Source organism: Schistocerca gregaria, chromosome X (genome assembly GCF_023897955.1).
Source record: "Schistocerca gregaria isolate iqSchGreg1 chromosome X, iqSchGreg1.2, whole genome shotgun sequence".
Taxonomy (NCBI): Eukaryota; Metazoa; Arthropoda; class Insecta; order Orthoptera; family Acrididae; genus Schistocerca; species Schistocerca gregaria.
Genome location: NC_064931.1, coordinates 752,781,507 through 752,801,652, shown reverse-complemented (window position 1 = coordinate 752,801,652; position 20,146 = coordinate 752,781,507). Strand labels below are relative to the sequence as shown.

Genomic DNA, 20,146 nt, shown 5'->3' with positions numbered 1-20,146 from the left:
CCTCTTTGTTTGTTGAGGCTGAGGCAGGAGGATAATCCCTGAAAGGCTCGCCTGACAGTGTGGTCAGCTAGCATAGGAGCTGCCTTCTGAGGAGTTACTGGTAGCTCTTCCAAAGTGTGTGAAATCTCTTTCTGTTTTCACCCGAGCAAAAATCAGTTCCCCTTCCCCTAGTCAACACCAGATTCATGTAATGGGAAAAACTTCTACAATAATGAAGGAATAGATTAGGTACAGAGAGGTGAAAACCACATTTTGCCAGCATGCAGTACCAGTGAAAAATTGACAAGTAAAACTGAATTAAAAATTAAATGAAGCAAAAGAGTCCCATATGGAAATTCAGTATGCAAATAGGATAAAACGTGAGGAAAAAGGCCTGAAACAGGCGGTCATCATGAGGGAGTAAACACAATGAGAGGCTGTTTCCAATATTTTGAGCTGCTTACAATGGGTTTCAAAATTATTTACAGCTTTCCTGCCAGCCTTCATATAAAGAGGGGGGGGGGGGGGGGGGGGGGAAGAAAACCTATTCTAATGATGTATTATGTCTAATATTGGGTACATGATTGGGTACAATACTTTAGAATCCTGTTTGGAATTCAATTAGCACAATGGATGCTGTTCTTTAGTTTTTGAGAAATTTTGTGACAGTATTTTATATACTTCGATATTTTGTGGAAGTTACTTCCAGAAAATATGAAGGTATACAAAAATTTGCCGTACCTTTAATGTAAAAATTGAAAATCACTTCCTCCTATAGTGTAAGCTTATGTTATCATCGGCTTGTAGCTTTGTTGTTTCGGTACATGTTTCTGTTTTAGTTAAGGTGTTTCTATCAACAAAATGTGTGAAAAGGTTAACTGCCATTATCTTCTTTTTTTTCCTTAAGGCATCACTGGATGTTTTCGTGTTCTGCATTTAATCACTCATACACCTCTTGCGGCTTGTTTGGAATCCATGCCAGTTCACCACCAGATTATTTATCAAGACTGATTTCAATTATTGTTAAAGAGCTTTGTGCAGTGGCTGTTGATGATATTAGACACCCTTTAAAGGTAAGAAATAGTAACATTCTGAGGTTTTTAGGTTTTTATAATTTTGTGCATTTGTTAATGTATATGTGAAATGGTCCTTGTAAAAAATTTATAATCCACATTACTTTATCTGGAAATTATTTTGTCAATTCATAATCATTGCCTTTGTTATTCCCTACTCTTTCTCCCATTATATTAATTGATCACTTTTTCATTGGATTGTGTATGTGATAACTCACTGTGATGTGGAATGTATTGATTGCTTTACATAAAATGCTGAAAATTTTGTGAATGGTTTAAGTCTGTGCAGGGTAATTCATAAATACCTCTGGGGTTACAGGATATGACTGCGCAGAAAGTACAAGACATACAGAAAATAGACAAATGATAGAGCATCTCTTCAAGTTTTTAACTCACATTAGAAGTTCTTAATATGGACTCTGTTCATAATGCGGCAGACATCAATACAATAGTTAAACTCTTGCCATATGCATCCCAATGCATTGTGGTAGATATCAATAGCTTTAATTGTCCTTCCTTGTAACTGTTCCTAGGACTTTCCTGCACAGGAACCACTTTATTCACCTTGCTTAGCTCCTTATAGTGGGACTTGGTGCTCACAGTTAAGTGACACTGATCTCTTCCCTCACTGGAATTTCACAGCACACTCAGATCCTACATGTGTTCCCTGTGGTAAATGATAAATCGTCTCACAATGCGAACTTTCTGACAGAAGGCTAAAACATTGTACAGTGCTTAGCTTTTCAACTCGGGGAAATATCCTTTACTTAAAAAATTTTCAGATTTAGCTCTGTCATCTCACAGTTACATTTTAGTGTATACAGAAAGTAGCTTAAACTTGCATATAGAGTATCCCAGTCAAAATTCACATGCTCATACAACACCTAGCTCATTCTTTACAGCTGTATTCAATTTAGTTAGTTAGTTAGTTACATGTTCCTTTGATCAATCTCACTGGAACCATTATGATGCAGAACAAGTCAAGTGCATAAGAAATGCGCACATTATGAATGAAGTTTTTTTAAGCTTGTTACCTACCCCATGCCCTTAAATGGCACTATATATATATATATATATATATATATATATATATATATATATATATATATATATATATAGAAACTTCCACATGGGAAAAATATATTAAAAACAAAGATTCCAAGATATATTTATTTATTCCTTTTCAAAAATTCATGTGTGCCATAGAAGGAGTTGTCAAGGATATATGATTTTAATTTATTTTTAAAAGTGTTACTGCTGTCTGTCAGACTTTTATTTCATCTGGTAATTTATCGAAGAGTTTTACAGTAGCGTATTTTACCCCTTTCTGTGACAAAGATAGGTTTCACAGGAAAGCTTCTGTAAAGTTTGGAAGGTAGAAGACGAGGTACTGGCGGAATTAAAGCTGTGAGGACGGGGCGTGAGTCGTGCTTGGGTAGCTCAGTTGGTAGAGCACTTGCCCGCGAAAGGCAAAGGTCCCGAGTTCGAGTCTCGGTCCGGCACACAGTTTTAGTCTTCCAGGAAGCTTCACATCAGCACACACTCCTCTGCAGAGTGAAAATCTCATTCTGGAAAGATAGGTTAGTTTGCCAAAGATAGGTTAAGTAGAGGATATTGTAAGTCTTTCTTTCTTCTTTGTAAGTCTTTCTTTCTAATGCAGTGCCCTTACTGTACTAATTTCATATGTTTATCATGTGTGATGGACATGATTCAGTTTGTACAAGTGTAGTGTTAGAAACGGAAAGTAATTTAGATAATGGTCAGCCACAGTACATCTATGAAACAGATTGTGCTTAGTAGAAGACATTTTATGTGATAAGCATGGTGGTGGTGGTGGTGGTGAAGACGAAGGTTGTTGTTGCTGTGGTCTTCAGTCCAGAAATGTGGCTCTCCATGCTAGTCTATCCTATGCAAGACTCTTCATCTCTGCATAGCTACTGCAGTCTACTTGCTTATTGTATTCAAGCCTTGATGTTCCTCTCCAATTTTTACCTCCCACACTTCCTTCCATTACAACAAAATGCTGCCTCAGGATCTCTCTTATCAACTCATCCCTTCTTTTAGTAATGTTGTGCCACAAATAGGAGACTGACGATCTTGAATATTTTGTCTCCTTAAACCCATAAACAGCAGCTACAGCAGCCTTTGTTGCAACAAGGCATTAAATATGACTGATACCCTTCTTGTTGAATATAGCTATATGCCAGGAATGGTCCACACTGATAGAAATGATGAAATTCTTACATTTTTATAGTGGTATAACATTTCAGGTACTCTGCTTTCCTTGTAAATTGCCATTTGTTGACATTCTACGTAGAACTATATTAAAATTTTAGACAGAAGGTGTTTTATTTGCCATTAATTGTTAGTGCTTTGTGTGTTAAATTGAGAGCTGGAAAGTTTTATGTGTACTCAAAGCAGTTCTTGTCAATTGCTGCATACCTGTGTACAAGGTAATGTACTTCTGTGTGAACAAAATTTTCAGAAGTAAGCAATCAGAACTGTCTACACATTGGTATGGGGATCTGTAAGAAGCAAATTATTGATGCTGTAATTATATTATGTTCAGAAAAGTGGAAGGTGGTGATCTAATGGAATTCTTTCACTTATTTGTAATCAAAGGACTGCAATTGGGAGAAAGAAGTTTGTGTCTTAAAGGGAGCTGTAGTTCTATAAAGTTGCACAATAAAGGATTATGTAATAGAAAATATTGTTCTTATGCCTATAGGAAAAGAAATGAAATGTAGGTGTAATTTAATGAATACAAATTTGTGTAAATGCATATTCTTTGTTCATTGCTTTTTGTAAATACAGTTTTCTGATTTTTCAGCGGGCAAAGGCCCAGTTGAGGTCACTGTATTTAATGAATCTAGAATCAAGACCAATGGTATTTGAAGATGTGGCAAGACAAGTCATTGCCCTAGGTTCGTGGAAGGACCGTGCTTATTTCATCAGAGAAATGGGTGAGGAACAAAGTTACACCAGCATTATATATAGTATTATTATGTTATGCTTATGTAACACCTGAACTTGTACTTAAGCATAATTTTTTATTTGCTATATGAAGTGAAGAATTATTTCTGACTGAATGATGATCAAGCCTGGACTTTATTTTTAATAACAAGAAAGGATCGTGATAGAGATCTCTCCATGCAGTTTGCTGTGTGTAGCATACTGTGTCTGCTTGCCATACTTCAACCAGACAGTCGGCAGAATGTTTACAATCAATGTTTTGGATTTGGTCTTTAATATTATGTGTGACAACCAGACCATTAGCATCATGACTTTGGCGCACCTTGGCAACGTGAAGATGTTCAATGAATGAAACCACTTTTAACACAGTAAATGTATAATAATGCAACTGAGGTGGTTTTCACTAATCATTAATTTTGATGGCAGTTGTGGTGATCAACATTATCAAGCTTTTTTTCAACCAATAATTATTTTAAAGACATTAATGATAATACATTTTTTGCCATATGATTAATCAAATTGATAGTAATATTCACAGCAGTCACTCAAACAACTAATCCTGCTTGTTTTGTATTAAAGGAAATGGTGTGTACGGGGACAGAAAACAATAGTGAAATAAACCGTGTGAATCCCCATTGGCGATTGCTTCCTTCTCAAAAAAATTTCTTTTGTCTACAGTCATTCAGGTGCATAATACAGTTTCCTTTTGTGAAAGTTGACACGAGCCCTTTTTTTACCTTTACCTTTATTATTTAAAAAACAAAAGAGAAGAAGGAAGCTGATAACACACAGTTAATGAATTTAAGGGAAAAGAAAGTGGTTTGGAGAAAGAAAAAAGAAGTGTAACTGAGAGAAGATAGGAGAATTGGCTTTAGAATTTGACAGAGGAAGAATTGATTGTGTACTTTAATTTTTGGTGTAACTTTATGAGGGAGACGGAAAAAAGTGCTTCAGTTTCGCCTTAAAAGCAACAAGGTATTGCATTGTGCACAGAGAGCAAGGTAGCATGTTCCAGAGGCTGAAAGAAGCAATAATGAATCATTTTGTGAATGTTTTTTACCTTATGAATGGCCACAGCTAGGACCTGGGACTTCATATTTCAATGGAGATTAGATGACAGGTATTTCATCTTTGATGTCAGGTATTGCTGTGCTTATGTATTGAGAATCTGATGAAATAGACGTAGCATATGGTAGTTGGGTAACTTGTCTGACCACAACCTCCATAACTAGAGGTATGCAGCACCAACATGGTCATATACACTCCTGGAAATTGAAATAAGAACATCATGAATTCATTGTCCCAGGAAGGGGAAACTTTATTGACACATTCCTGGGGTCAGATACATCACATGATCACACTGACAGAACCACAGGCACATAGACACAGGCAACAGAGCATGCACAATGTCGGCACTAGTACAGTGTATATCCACCTTTCGCAGCAATGCAGGCTGCTATTCTCCCATGGAGCCGATCGTAGAGATGCTGGATGTAGTCCTGTGGAACGGCTTGCCATGCCATTTCCACCTGGCGCCTCAGTTGGACCAGCGTTCGTGCTGGACGTGCAGACCGCGTGAGACGACGCTTCATCCAGTCCCAAACATGCTCAATGGGGGACAGATCCGGAGATCTTTCTGGCCAGGGTAGTCGACTTACACCTTCTAGAGCACGTTGGGTGGCACGGGATACATGCGGACGTGCATTGTCCTGTTGGAACAGCAAGTTCCCTTGCCGGTCTAGGAATGGTAGAACGATGGGTTCGATGACGGTTTGGATGTACCGTGCACTATTCAGTGTCCCCTCGACGATCACCAGAGGTGTACGGCCAGTGTAGGAGATCGCTCCCCACACCATGACGCCGGGTGTTGGCCCTGTGTGCCTCGGTCGTATGCAGTCCTGATTGTGGCGCTCACCTGCACGGCGCCAAACACGCATACGGCCATCATTGGCACCAAGACAGAAGCGACTCTCATCGCTGAAGAAGACACGTCTCCATTCGTCCTTCCATTCACGCCTGTCGCGACACCACTGGAGGCGGGCTGTACGATGTTGGGGCGTGAGCGGAAGACGGCCTAACGGTGTGCGGGACCGTAGCCCAGTTTCATGGAGACGGTTGCGAATGGTCCTCGCCGATACCCCAGGAGCAACAGAGTCCCTAATTTGCTGGGAAGTGGCAGTGCGGTCCCCTACGGCACTGCGTAGGATCCTACGGTCTTGGCGTGCATCCGTGCGTCGCTGCGGTCCGGTCCCAGGTCGACGGGCACGTGCACCTTCCGCCGACCACTGGCGACAACATCGATGTACTGTGGAGACCTCACGTCCCACGTGTTGAGCAATTCGGCGGTACGTCCACCCGGCCTCCAGCATGCCCACTATACGCCCTCGCTCAAAGTCCGTCAACTGCACATACGGTTCAGGTCCACGCTGTCGCGGCATGCTACCAGTGTTAAAGACTGCGATGGAGCTCCGTATGCCACGGCAAACTGGCTGACACTGATGGCGGCGGTGCACAAATGCTGCGCAGCTAGCGCCATTCGACGGCCAACACCGCGGTTCCTGGTGTGTCCGCTGTGCCGTGCATGTGATCATTGCTTGTACAGCCCTCTCGCAGTGTCCGGAGCAAGTATGGTGGGTCTGACACACCGGTGTCAATGTGTTATTTTTTCCATTTCCAGGAGTGTAGACACATGTTGCAGATGTAACACACCCAAGTTTTTGTCATTACGTGATTAAAAAACAAATTTATTAATTTGAAGTCTTCTCTCATATTTTTAGCACTCACAAGCATAGTGTGACTGTGGTTTTGCAAAATGGCAAACTTGACAATAGTGTCTGTTGCTATGGAGAAGCAAAACTTCGTCCTTTCTAAGTTCCCTGATATTTGCATAAAATGGTTTTGGTTTCAGATTGTGCTGCTAGAAAAGAAATCAACTTATTTCTAGACTGTTGTGGCTGTTCTGTTGAAGTCACTTCATACCTTGTTAATTCGTTTCCAAGATCCTAGTTGTTAGAAATAAATTTAGGTCATTTGTTTGTCTGAACATCATATAATCACAGGGATAGAAAACCTTAATATAAGGCAGTATAATTTAGCTGCATATTCATGTAGATCCAGCATCTACATCTACATGTATACGGCTAATCTGCACATCACACTTAAATGCCTGGCAGAGGGTTCATCGAACCACCTTCAAAATAAGTCTCTGTTATTCCATTCCGGAACAACGCACAGAAAAATTGAACATCCATATCTTTTCGTGCAAGCTCTGTTTTCCCTTATTTTATTATGACGACTCATTCTCTGTATGTATATCGGTGTCAACAAAATATTTTCGCATCAGAGCAGAAAGTTGGTGATTGAAATCTCATGGGAAGATCCCATCACAACAAGACATGCCTTTGTTTTAATTGTGTCCAAACCAAATCCTGTATCATGTCTGTGTCACTCTCTCCCCTATTTCTTGATAATACAAAATTTGCTGCTCCTCTTTGATGTTTGTCTATGTACTCCTTGAATCTTACCTGGTAAGGATCCCACAAGTGCAGCAGTACTCCAAAAGACGATCGATAAGCGTAGTGTAGGCAGTCTCTTTAGTAGGTATGTTGCATCTTCTAAGTGTTCTGCCAATAAAATGTGGTCTTTGGTTCACCTTCCCAATAACATTTTATAAGTGTTCTTTCCAATTTGACTTGTAATTGTAATTCCTAGGTATTTAGCTGAATTTGGGGCCTTTATATTTGATTGATTTTCATGTAACTGGAGTTTAACAAATTCCTTTTAACACTCATGTAGATAACCTCACACTTCTCACTATTTAAGGACAATTGCCAGTTTTTACACCACACAGATATTTTTTGTAAATCATTTTGCAATTTATTTTGATCTTCCAATGACTTTACTAGATGATAAACTACAGCATCATTTGAGAACAACCTAAGACAGCTGCTCAGGTTGTCTCCTAAATCATTTGTATAGATAAGGGACAGAAGAGGACTTTAACACTACTTTGAGGAATGCCAGAAATCACTTCTGTTTTACTCACCTCTCTGACAGGAAATCATGAATACAGTCACATCAGTGAGACGACATTTCATAAGCACACATTTTGATTTTATTATTTAAAGCCACTTGTGAGGTACAGTTTCAAAAGCCTTTTGGAAATCTAGAAATGTGGAATCAATTTGAAATCCCTTGTCCATAGCACTCAACACTTTATGTGAATAAAGAGCTAGTTGTGTTTCACAAGAACGATGTTTTCTAAACCCATATTGACAATGTTTCAATAGACTGTTCTGTTCAAGGTAAATCACAGTGTTTGAACACAATGTATGTTCAAAAATTCTGCTGTGTACCGACATTAATGATATGGACCTGTTTGGGTAAATGAGGAGTTGTCACATTCATGAAAAAGGGATATAAATTCAAAAAGGCAGGAATATTTAAATTATCTGTAGATTAGGATATATGCTTGAGAGTTGTTATTGGGAAATGTAATACTTGTGATTGTTACAGTATGCTGGTCTCCACTGGGTAATTAGGAAATTTTTATGAAAAATGTGTATGAATTATTGTGCTCTCTATCAGTAGAAAGAAGGAATTATTAATTCATGGTGATTTTAATGTAAATTTTTTAAGGAATCTGACTGGAAAAGTGACCTGTAGGTGCTTGTGGCCACTTATAATTTTGAGTTGCTGAAGACAGTAGTACCCTCACAGATAATGCATTCACTCGACATGCAGAAGTAAAGAGAGACATGCCTTTCCATTGGGATACAGATTGTCAGATAACAATGCACATTCAGTCACATTATACAACTTAGCTCTGTTTACAGTTCTAAATACTCAAAGAAAACAATGAGACTGATTAATGACAAAATTACTGAAGATTTTGAAAGAAAGCTTTAAAATGTTGATTGGGGTGAAGTTTACAATAAATGTAATGCTAACTCTAATTCAAACATACTTCTTAATGAGTCTGTATCCATTTTTGAAAGTAATTTTCCCAAAAGGATAATTAAATGTAATAATGGCAAGTCATTAAACAAACTTTGCATCACTACAGGTATCAGAGTCTCTTCCCAGTGAAAACAGGACTTGCAAAAGTAATGACAGTACTGTAACATATTAAGTACTGTACTTGTTAAGTACTGTAACACATTGAGAAAAGTTGTAGAAAAAATTCAGAACATGCACATATCTTCTCTTCTCTACATATAGTCTGATTACAATTAAAGTTCCAATTTCAAAACACTCTAAAAAAGAGCCATTGCTCAGACTGATATCAAATTTGAAAGAAGCATTATTGAAGAAGGGTGAAATGTTATGGGAACAAAAAAGTTTAATGAAAATTTTACCAATAGATGGCACTGTAAACATTGTAATGTAAATGGGTTCGGCTACAAATGCCAGATGAATGTCAGTGCAACTGCTATTGTGAGAGTTGCACATTAAACCACTCATACTGTGCAGTGTGCATGACTGCACACATTAAACCACTCATACTGTGCAGTGCGCATGACTGCACAAGTTTTCCATTCAACAATTGTGCCGCTGTTAGTAAGCCAATGCACCACGGCAAGGTTGTCCCACATTGGATGGAAAAATCAGTTTTTAATTGTTGTGAGGCCAAAAAGGCATAAAAGACAACAATGACATTGGCTTTTAATAACACTGAGGCCAGTAAGTTCACAAAAAACAGTAATGAAATTGGTTTTTAAGTTCAGAATATGTTGCATAATGTGTGCCTTCACTTCAGCTATGTTTTTAATTGGAGCACTGAACACAGCATCTTCCAAATAACCCCACAGCCAGAAGCCACACAGATTAAGATCAGGTGATCTGGAGGCCTAGCTATAGGGAAATGACTGCTGATAATTATAACTTTTCCAGAATGCCTTTGCAGCAGCTGCTTCACTGGCTGTTCAATGTGCGGAGGTGTGCCATCTCGGATAAAAATGATCCAATCCACAGTGTTGAAGGGTTGAAGTGACATTGGTGCGCAGAAGACTCTCGTAGTGTTTACCATTGACAGTGCAAGTTTCAGGACCTGCAGTACCCATCTCCCCAAAAAAATATGGCCCTATGATAAACGATGCCATCGACTTACATTGCGCAGTTACCTTTGCAAAATGAAACTGTACCAGTTGAGGTGCGAGTGGATTTTCCATTGCCTGTATCCTTCAGTTCTGTGTGTTGACATATCCTTGGAGATAAAAGTGGGCTTTGCCTGTCCACAGAATGTTTCATGGTCATTCATTATCTAGTTCCATGTGGGCAAGTAATTATAGAGCAAATGCGTCTAGGTCAAAATGTAGCATCTCCTGAACATGAGTAATTTTTTATGGATAGCTATGCACAGTGTTTCATAGAATTTTATCCCCTGTGTCCACAGGCATGTCTAATGTTCAGGCAATTGCCCATGTGCTACGTGTTTGCACACCACCACTCATCTCCTGAAAAGTCATGGCAGTATCTTCAGCTGACGTTGGATCAGATGTTTTTCTTCCTCTGCCACATTGCACATCAAAAGAACTGTCATTTTGTGTTTTGTAATAATTTTCTCCAGACCCTTGGCAGACATGAGACCAATGCATTTACTCATATCCTTGAGTTTCTGGAACTTCTCTAAGGCTAGTGATGTGCAGTCACCATTCTTGTAAAAGAGCTTTATCTGTAGCATGTAATCCTGAATTGAGACAGTCATTGTGCATATCTCGGATGCAAACTGAGGAACAACCGTGTACCCCACTTCTTTTATTTGAGACATTTTGCCACTTACAGTGTCATCTAATGGTAAAATTTTCAGTAAATACCATAACGTTTCTTCCTTCTTTGATAATATACTGTTCAAATTTGATGTAATTCTTTTTTCTTTTCTTGCATCTTTTTGAAACTGAACATTTAATCATAACCACCCTGTATATAAATTAAAGTCGCTTGCTTGTGTCTGACTGTATATGGAGACTAATCTCAAGAACTGCTGTAGGGATTTTGATCTTACTTTGATTAATAGAGATGCTGAGTCATGAGGCAGGTTTGTGTATATCATTTATAAATATTTCATAAAAATAGTCTGAATTGTGATGGGTTATAGTTGTGAAAATGATGCCATTGCCTCCTAGCAAACAGCTGCCATAACTCGGAAGAGCACCAGTGCCTTGAGACTGCAGCAAGTAGACTGTAATGTGCATTTGGTGTGCTGGTGTAGTGGTTGTGTGTGTGTGTGTGTGTGTGTGTGTGTGTGTGTGTGTGTGTGTGTGAGGTGGTGGGATCAAATCTCGGGTAGATCACTTTCTAGCATTCACCACTCAGTTATGTAGAGATAAACATTTCAAAATATGACTACAATTTCAGAAAGCCTATTTCTGCTTCCCTCAGACCACTATTCATCAAAGGGTAATGCAGAATATTTTTTCTACTGTTGTTGTTCTTCTGAATATTTCATGGTACACAGCTACTGCTTGGGGTTATCTAGGAGGGGAAAGACCAGGCCCAAGTAAGGGTTGAACATCATTCGTGACCAAAACATTTATTGAACAATGTATGCTTAAAAGATCAATCAAACAACTTAATAAAAATTTACTTGTAAGCTTTCAACAATTAATTTAAATACGTGTTATGAACAACGAGAAGTCTCAAAAGTAATCCAATTTTATAAATGTGCATATACCCGATCATGTGCTGCAGTGTTTACTTCGCATTCAAGTAAGACTTACTATTAATACACAGCCACACTGACCCAAATTGCCCTGTTCTAAACATAGGAAACCCAAACTGTTGTATATGGTTATAAAAATATCGGTGTTCAGAGACAACCAAAGAGCTTTGTACTTAATGGTCACAGTTATGGAAACAAATCCTTTCAACAATCTACATCACAGAGGCAAATAAATTTGTTGCAGCTCCTTGAGAATTAAGCACTTATCACAATGTCTCAGTTCCTGTAATGAGATACCATGTAATTATTAGGACTCAGTTTTTTTTTTTTTTTTTACAAGCGTATGTGACCGAAGAACAGAGCAAAAGTTCAATACAGTATCTATGCTTCAAAATGACAGTTACAACAAGGAGAATTTGTGTCACAATAATTTAGCAATTCACCTTATCTTATATTTTGACAGCCTGTTTACTGATTTACAATTCTTTGGTGTCACAGAATGTTTCACAACACTGCTGACCAAAGGAATGAAAATTTCCGAAAACAGCGACCTTAAAATTTACATTCAGTTCCCCAAAAGATGAGGAAGCGCAATCTCCGAACTCAGGATCCAACCGGCTGCACCCATGTAGTTACTTAGTGTGTGTCAGGAGTAGACACCTTCCGGATAATAGAGGCAATTTTGTGCATGGTGCTAGTTATTGCTAGTATTACCTGGCAAGAAAAAGGATCTTTAAACACAACAAATAATCATATCATAACTACCTTTAACACCTCAGCCATGGAACTGAACACAGTATGCCCATGAGTATAATGACACCCTCACATACCAATAAACTAAAAAGGGACAGAAACCAAGCTCTCCAGTAATAATAGCAAAAAAAAAAGTCTGGTCCTTATTACTCAACATATACCCAAATCTCAACAAGGAGATAAGATGATTCGCCTGCCAATCGCAATTGAGTTTCAAACCGATGCCCAATGGCATTATGGTAACAAGGAGCTGCCACACAGTGGATGCACATTTTTGGCGAACAACTTTGGTTACATTAGCAGACAGTATCTTAAATACCAAGAAATTGGCACAAATCCATTTCTCCCAGAAATAACAAGTTAACTAAAAAGCATCAAAGCCAGTCACAACAATAAATGAGGTAACTTAAACCAAAGTCCACAAAGCTATATAATATATAAGAAGGTAAAAACACATTATGTATTAATTACAGAAAATCACAGATTTACACTGGTATAAAAAGAAGCTGGTACAAAAACATGTGCAGGCCTCTTGAACTCGTGCTCATTGTACCCATGACCAGGGCTTAAGCGAGCAGGTAGATTGAGCCAGGGAAAGACGAAAGAAAGGAACATTTGTGAAGTTCACACTGGCCCCAACTTCACTCAACAGAAGTAAGGTACCTCACCATAATTCTAAGAGAGCATGGCACCGCAGCCACAGTAAGAATAGCTTTGGCAGCCTTGTGTCCTCCAGAGAATGAAAACTTTATATTGGTCACGGAACCCAAACTGGAATATCGAAGTCCAGTCATCCAACAGAGAAATCGTGTGGCTCAAATCGCAACATGTCGTGCCTGCAGAATTCTTTCTGGTCCACTGCCTGCTGCTTTCCATCTCATTCCTCACACTGCCACTTGCTTATGTCAAAATGGCACATCCTCCGCTAGACGCAAAGACGGCATGCAGAAGGCGTATCGCTACCTATCGACATGGTATGGATCATCGTTGTTACTCTCAAACTTGGATGAATTGTTGATAAATGTACAGTGAGGCCATGAAGTCTGCACACAGTTACTTTCTGCTATACAATGCATTTTTTTTTACCTTAGTGAGGTGTTACCCCAGAAAGCTATCCCATAAGCAGGGTATTTGGTGGAGGTCCCACTGGTCCCTAAAGTCCCTTTTTTCCTCAAACGTACCTGTAAAAGGTACTTTTTTTCAATTTTGTCCCTAAAGTACACTTTTTTTCTTAATTTTAATAACCTGACTGAAGCTTAACTAAGGCATCTTTCATGTTACAACTGGCTTTAACCCTTCTCACCATTTTGGTTTCTTTCCAGTTCCTCCACATAAGACAAGTCCACTGTTGAGGGGACTGCAGGGAGCTTTGATGGCCACGGGGCAAGGAAACATATGGGGAGACAGTGCTATGCAGTACTAGCAACTTTTGCGGAACTTACTCTTTGTTATTTATGGTAGAAATGATGAACGGATATAGTTTGCACATGTTGGGTGTAGCTCAAATGAGGATAACTTGCAACTCTTACCAAGAAATATTGATCAGAGGCAGGACATGTGACTAGCCACTGAGAAATGTGTTACTTATTTCACTTGTCTTCGGAAACATTCAGCTACTAAAGAGACTGTCTACACTATGCTTGTGCATCCTGTTCTGGAGTACTGCTGACTGGTCTGGAATCCTTACCAGATAGGCCTAACAGAGTATGTCAAGAAAATTCAGTGAAGAGCAGCACATTCTGTATTATTGTGAAACGGGGGAAAGAGCATCACTGACATGATACAGGAGTTGGGGTGGACATCATTAGAACAAAGGCATTTTTTGTGCCAGTGGAATCTTCTCACAACATTTCAATCACCAGCCTTTTCCTCTGAATGTGAAAATATTTTGTTGATGGTGACCTACGTGGGGAGAAACAATCATCTTAATAAAATAAGGGAAATTAGAGCTTGCATGGAAGGATTCCTTTTGTTCTGCGCGCTGTTTGAGAGTGGAATAATAAAGAATTATTGTGAAGATGGTTCAATGAACCCTATGCCAGGTACTTAAGTGTGATTTGCAGAGTATCTGTGTAGATGTAGATGTAGATGCGGTTGTGGTTGTAAGTTAGCAAAACAAATAATAAATATTAAATAGGTAAAGTAGATGAAATTTGGGCTACTCTCGTTGCAATGAAAGCTTCTTTGGGTATAATAATAATAATAATAATAATAATAATAATAATAATAATAATAATGTATTAAAATTACACTGTGTAGCAATTGTCAAATGGTGATTAGAAGTAATACCAACAAATTTGCATTGGGGGGGGGGGGGGGGGGGGGGGTGAGAGAACATTTCAGATGTACTGGACTGTCTCACAAAGACTTTGTTACCCCTGTTGCTCTAGTTCTGTTTGGGAGAATTTGGAAGATGGCATGTACCTAATTGAAATGTCTGATATGTTTAATTTAATTTCATATTCATTCTTACAAATAAGCTCCAAATTAGAATGTGAGTGCTGTGATAATGCCCTTTAGCAATCCTTGCACGTTCCATGTGTCACAAAATTTACGTTGTTAGCCCTGCCAACATGCCTGGCTCATGTCTTATGTTTTTCCTAGAACTTATTTACTTCAGGAGGCACGCATGATCATGTACATTCAGTGCACATATTTATTTTGATGTTCTAGTCAGTCAACTGTCATTTTCCTGAAACAAAATTATATATTGAATTACACAAATTATTCACTCAATAGCTGCAGTGATACTGCAGAGGTTTTCAGAGAGAAGTTTGGAAACTCTGTGCAGAATGATTTTACTTTGCCTCCATCAAAGATGATGCCTTTAATTACTTAGGCTCTAGGATCCTATTTTTGGGAGCAAACTGCAGATAATGCAAGAAATTCAGCGTATACTTTCTCCTATGAGGAGGCCACAATGAAGCCAGCAAAAAGGAATTCCAATTTTCAATACTCTACTGGTTAGCAACTAAAGAAGAGGTTGATGAAAATCATCTTCAGACTTACGTCATGGGCCATGCTAAGGCAAAAGATTTGCATCAAAACCTTGTTTTTGCAGGAGAGAAAGCGGATCCTCCTTCAAGTAATTTCCTGATGACCAGTTGTGACGGCCCAAATGTGAATAAGTCAGTATTAAAATTAATGAATTAGTGTCCTAGAGTATGCAGCAACTCTTTCATTGATATTGGAACATCCAGTTTGCATTAAATTCGTAATTCATTCTTGCATGGCATTGAAAATTTTGAATGTGATGTTGTAAATCTTATTATTGCAGTATTTCACTATTTTCATGGCTGGCCTGCCAGATGGGAAGATGTTCAACTATGCCAGAAGAAAGTTGAGTATAACATGCCATCACGTTGGCTAACTGTAAGCCCAGCAGGCCAAAGGATCTTGGGCCAGTCGTCTGCTATCAATAGATATTTCCTTACAGTTTTTTTGTGCTAAATCTGCTTCAGTTTCAGAGAAGTCTAAAGAAATAGTCAAGCTTATAAAGCAACTGGCATTGACCCCCACTTATGTGTGTTACTTAAAGTGCCAACATCTTCTTGTTATGCTTAAAGTTATTTCAAAAATATATTGTTCACCCTGCTTCAAAGTTTGGAAATAAATTTTATGTTCCGTATACAGTTATTTACTAGGACCCTGTCTTAAAAGATTAAAAAGTTTTAACAACAGCAGAAGAATACCCTACACACATTTAGTTACCTCGATGGTGCCCTTGCTACAAACAACAGGTATTTTGAGAATTTCTGTGAAACATTGAAAATGCGTATAATGATTTGAGGGGATATTGAAAGGTGACCCTGTCCTAAATAGGAAAGGCAATTACACTATTGTCCACACAGTTGGCTGCAGTATGTATAGTTCTCATAAAGCTGCTGTTTGTCACTGGAATGTGAATGAGTTTGTTGCAAGTTCTGTGCCCATATAACAGTCGAATGGACATACTTCTCAGTAATCTGTCTGGGCCATTCAGGAACAATAGGATACCTTCACACAACTGGCGCTCCAAATTAACTTTTCCATTCACTGAACTGTCCATTTCACCACTTGCGGCCTGGTTATATGGCCTCTTTCAGATTACATCAGATGTTTGGCTGCTGATTCTCACTCTGTATCCCATTTACAAGTACTATCACCATTGCCATCTTTCTTACCTATGTCATGATTAGTGAGATGTATCTCAGAAGTTGATGAGACTAAACTTCGAAGGTCAAGGCAGGTATATCTGTAAGAACATGAATGTCAGGACATATGTATGGCTGTACATCGTCTTCCTTGGTAATTTCCATTTCCAGAGTAGCTTTTGTTAAAAAAATTTTGATGGGATCATCATATTCTTGCCAGTTTACTAAAATCAGTGGTTATAAGTTATTTGTTGCATTCTATACATGGTTTCCTGTTCTCCTGTTATAGATAAAGTGACAGCACATGACGTACAACGTGTAGCAAGGCGCCTACTTGCTTCACAGCCATCAGTCGCAGCTCGTGGTGAAATTGCAGGAATGCCTTCGTATGATGCAATTTGTCAAAAATTTAGAAGCTCTTTGAACTGAAGCAATTTATTTTGAACATGAACAACAAACATAAATTATTTCGCCTAAAATGGAGCCAAATTTTTGTAAACTGCGTTACTGTATTGCATTGTTTTAATATATTGAATGTAAGTTACCAGAAGGGTTAATGTGTGTGTGTGTGTGTGTGAGTGTTTTCCAGCACACCTGTAAGTCACACCTTATGGTGAAACTACAGGGCTGACTTCCATCAAAAATAAAAACTCGAGCTATTTATTCACAGTCATGATTTATGTACAGTTACGATAAATAACATCAAGTGATATTATAAGGCACCAAGTTTATATTTATAATTAGTCACTTTATTGTATTTGTGTAATTATGTTGGAGAGCACAGTGTTTACTGTAAAAAAAGTAAAATCAAAGATACAATATCAAGCCATTTTTTTCATTGTCTGTTTGTACTTTATTTGTATTGTTTTAATATATTGAGCACAAGTGTGTGTGTGTGTGTGTGTGTGTGTGTGTGTGTGTGTGTGTGTGTGTGTGTGTGTGTGTGTGTGAAGGGGGGAGGGGTATATAATGGTGAGGGTTGTCTTATTGGCTGTATGCTGGGTACTATGGAATTATTCCCAAAACAATTTCTAGCAGCAATAAGGCTGTGGTCATAACAAAATACATGTACTGTGGGCATCTGAGATGTGGCTTATTTGTCCATGTGTCTTATCAAGAAGTGATCCTGATGAAAATGAGATGTATTACATTAACATAAAAACCTCCCTGCCCACCTTGGGTCTTTGTACAGTATGAAGATGTTCTGACATGAAATACATTGAGGAGTCTCCAAGGAGAATGGTTGCTTCTCGTAGAATTCCTGTTCCAAGTATGATAAAAACACTGCATTAAGACCTTGGGGTAATACTCATACAAAATAGTACTAGGCAAAGAATTAAATGAGGAAATAAAAAACACACTGAGCCTCCTGTATGAAAGCATATTGTAACATTCCTCATGAAGTCTCAGTGTCATTTAATCAACAGGAGTATTTTTGTCAGCACACAACTGTAAAAAAAAAAAATGAAACATTCAGTATTGTATGGTAGGTAACCCATATGGAGTTCCTAAGGTACTATGATGCATGATGTGCTGCAATGAAATTTAACATGTTACATCATACTTTCTTGACTAGGAATACTGAAACAGGACTGATTAAACCAAAGAGATGTGTGATCACAGCCTGCACTTATCATTTACTCTCAACTTTGATAATCAGAATATTTCTTACCCATTTGATATCTAGCCATGGTAATGAAAAGCGCAGTTTTATTTCTCATTTCTTGAAGTTTAGTATTTACTACAATATTCTATTACATCTCTTTCAGTTGTCTTAACTGTCTTCTGTCTTACGTGTAAGATTATAAAAGATTTTTAGGTCTTATATTGAGCTGGTTAGAGATGGAATATGAGACTGGTTTTGGGAAACTAAAGCTAGAATAACAAGACTACTTACATCTATGCTTTTTGAATAACTATGTAAGTTTATCTAATAATATCTCCCATTGTACGGTATATTATGGAATATTTGTATTCAATTTGAGGGATGGAGCATGAGAAGAATTATTACCTGTATGCGACTGTGTGTGCTCCATAGGAGCAATTTTTAAAAGCTGAAGAATAGTCGTGGATTTCACCCTTGGAGCTATTTCTTAAAAAGGTTATTAAAATTTTCTGAATAGGTTATCATGAAAGTTGGACTTCCTTTTCTGTATTGTGAAGCAGAGATTTGTCAGTATTTTGTTACAGTCACATGCAAGGCAACCAGGCTGCTCTTCTCTACACATGTTCAGTGCTCCCTGTTAGACCTGATATGGTACCCAGACAGGCGACTAATATTCCATTATAGGCTATATAAGTGTTTTGTAAGGTAGTCTTTTTCATAGAAGAACTATTGGTCTGTCAGTTCTGAAGCCGAATTGGTGTTGGCTCATACCGCTGAGAACTCTGTGTGTTTGCAAGCGCTTACACAGTAGCTTCTCCTGAATCTTCACTAGGGTGTTTAGTAGGCATATTGGCCTGTAATTCTTTGGATATGAAGGATCCCTGACCACTGATTTCTTAATAATGACTGCTTTGGAGGTTTTCTTTACTGTAGGTACCCTGCCCAGCCATAAGGCATCGTTCAGTAACGTTGTTAGGAACGGGGTGATCTGCGGTGCTAGTTTTTCAGTGTTTCCAAGTGGATACCATCTGGTCCAGATGCTTTCTTGTTTTTGAGCTCTGAAATTGCTAGTGCAACCTCTTCTTGCGCAAAAGGGCAGGTGACAGTTGCAGTGTTGTATGGTGTGTGTAGGTCTTCTCTTACTGTTGTATGATATTGTGGGTCTGTATTGATAACATCGTCAGGGGGCATTTTATACAGCAGAAACCTCGCTGTATTCCTCCAACCCCTCATTGTATCATCGTGCCTTATCATTCCCAGAAGTAGTGGGGTTTTTATCTTCTCTGTCACTATTTTGTATGGTTCCCCCCATATCTTTTGCTCTGTTTGTGTTGTTATAAAGAGCTCCCATTGTTGTCTATGTGTGTTGTATAGGGTCTGTCTATATAAGTCTTGTGCATGCCTATATGCTTCAAGTCTTATGCATCTGTTCCTATCTGCTATCGCCCTTTGATATAATTTTTGTTTGCGTCTGGCATCATGTTTGAGTCTCGTGAATTTGTTTGTCCATGGTACTGGTGAGCGATTTGTGTTCTTTGCTGTTGGTATTGATGTGTTTTGTGCATGTTGTATTTATTACCTGTGTTAGCTTGGGTGCTTTATAATCGATACCTTCATTGATGTTTTCTGGATCGTGTTATTGGATAATTTCAGTTATTTTGTTCCGGTCTGCTTTGTGCAACAATAAGTGTCTGGTTTGTGATTTGGTCGTTGTGTTCTGAGTGTGAGTTAGTGTGTATGTTATGACAGTGTGATCACTACTGCTTATGTTGTTGTGTACAGTCCAGTTTGTTACATATGCCATTGTTGCATTATTTGCTAGCGTAAAGTCGATATTACTGCTCGTACCATCGACCCTTGCATATGTTGGCATAAGTCCTTCCGTGTTCATTACATGCAATTGTGTTTACTGTATTAGGCTGGTGATTATGAATCCTCTGTCATCTGTTCTGTCTGAGTTCCAGAGGGT

The 20,146-nt window shown here is 38.5% G+C and overlaps 1 protein-coding gene across 1 annotated transcript in view; it reads left to right on the top strand.

Moving 5' to 3' along the window:
• The window catches only part of LOC126298769 (mitochondrial-processing peptidase subunit alpha), a 114,128-nt gene extending 96,732 nt beyond the window's left edge, over positions 1-17,396 (top strand). Inside the window, exons 9-11 of the mRNA XM_049990222.1 lie at positions 887-1,052; positions 3,883-4,015; positions 16,861-17,396. Coding sequence (XP_049846179.1) covers positions 887-1,052; positions 3,883-4,015; positions 16,861-17,000 — 439 coding nt within the window. The 3' untranslated portion in view covers positions 17,001-17,396. The remainder of the gene's footprint in view (positions 1-886; positions 1,053-3,882; positions 4,016-16,860) is intronic.
• The last annotated feature ends 2,750 nt before the right edge of the window (positions 17,397-20,146 follow it).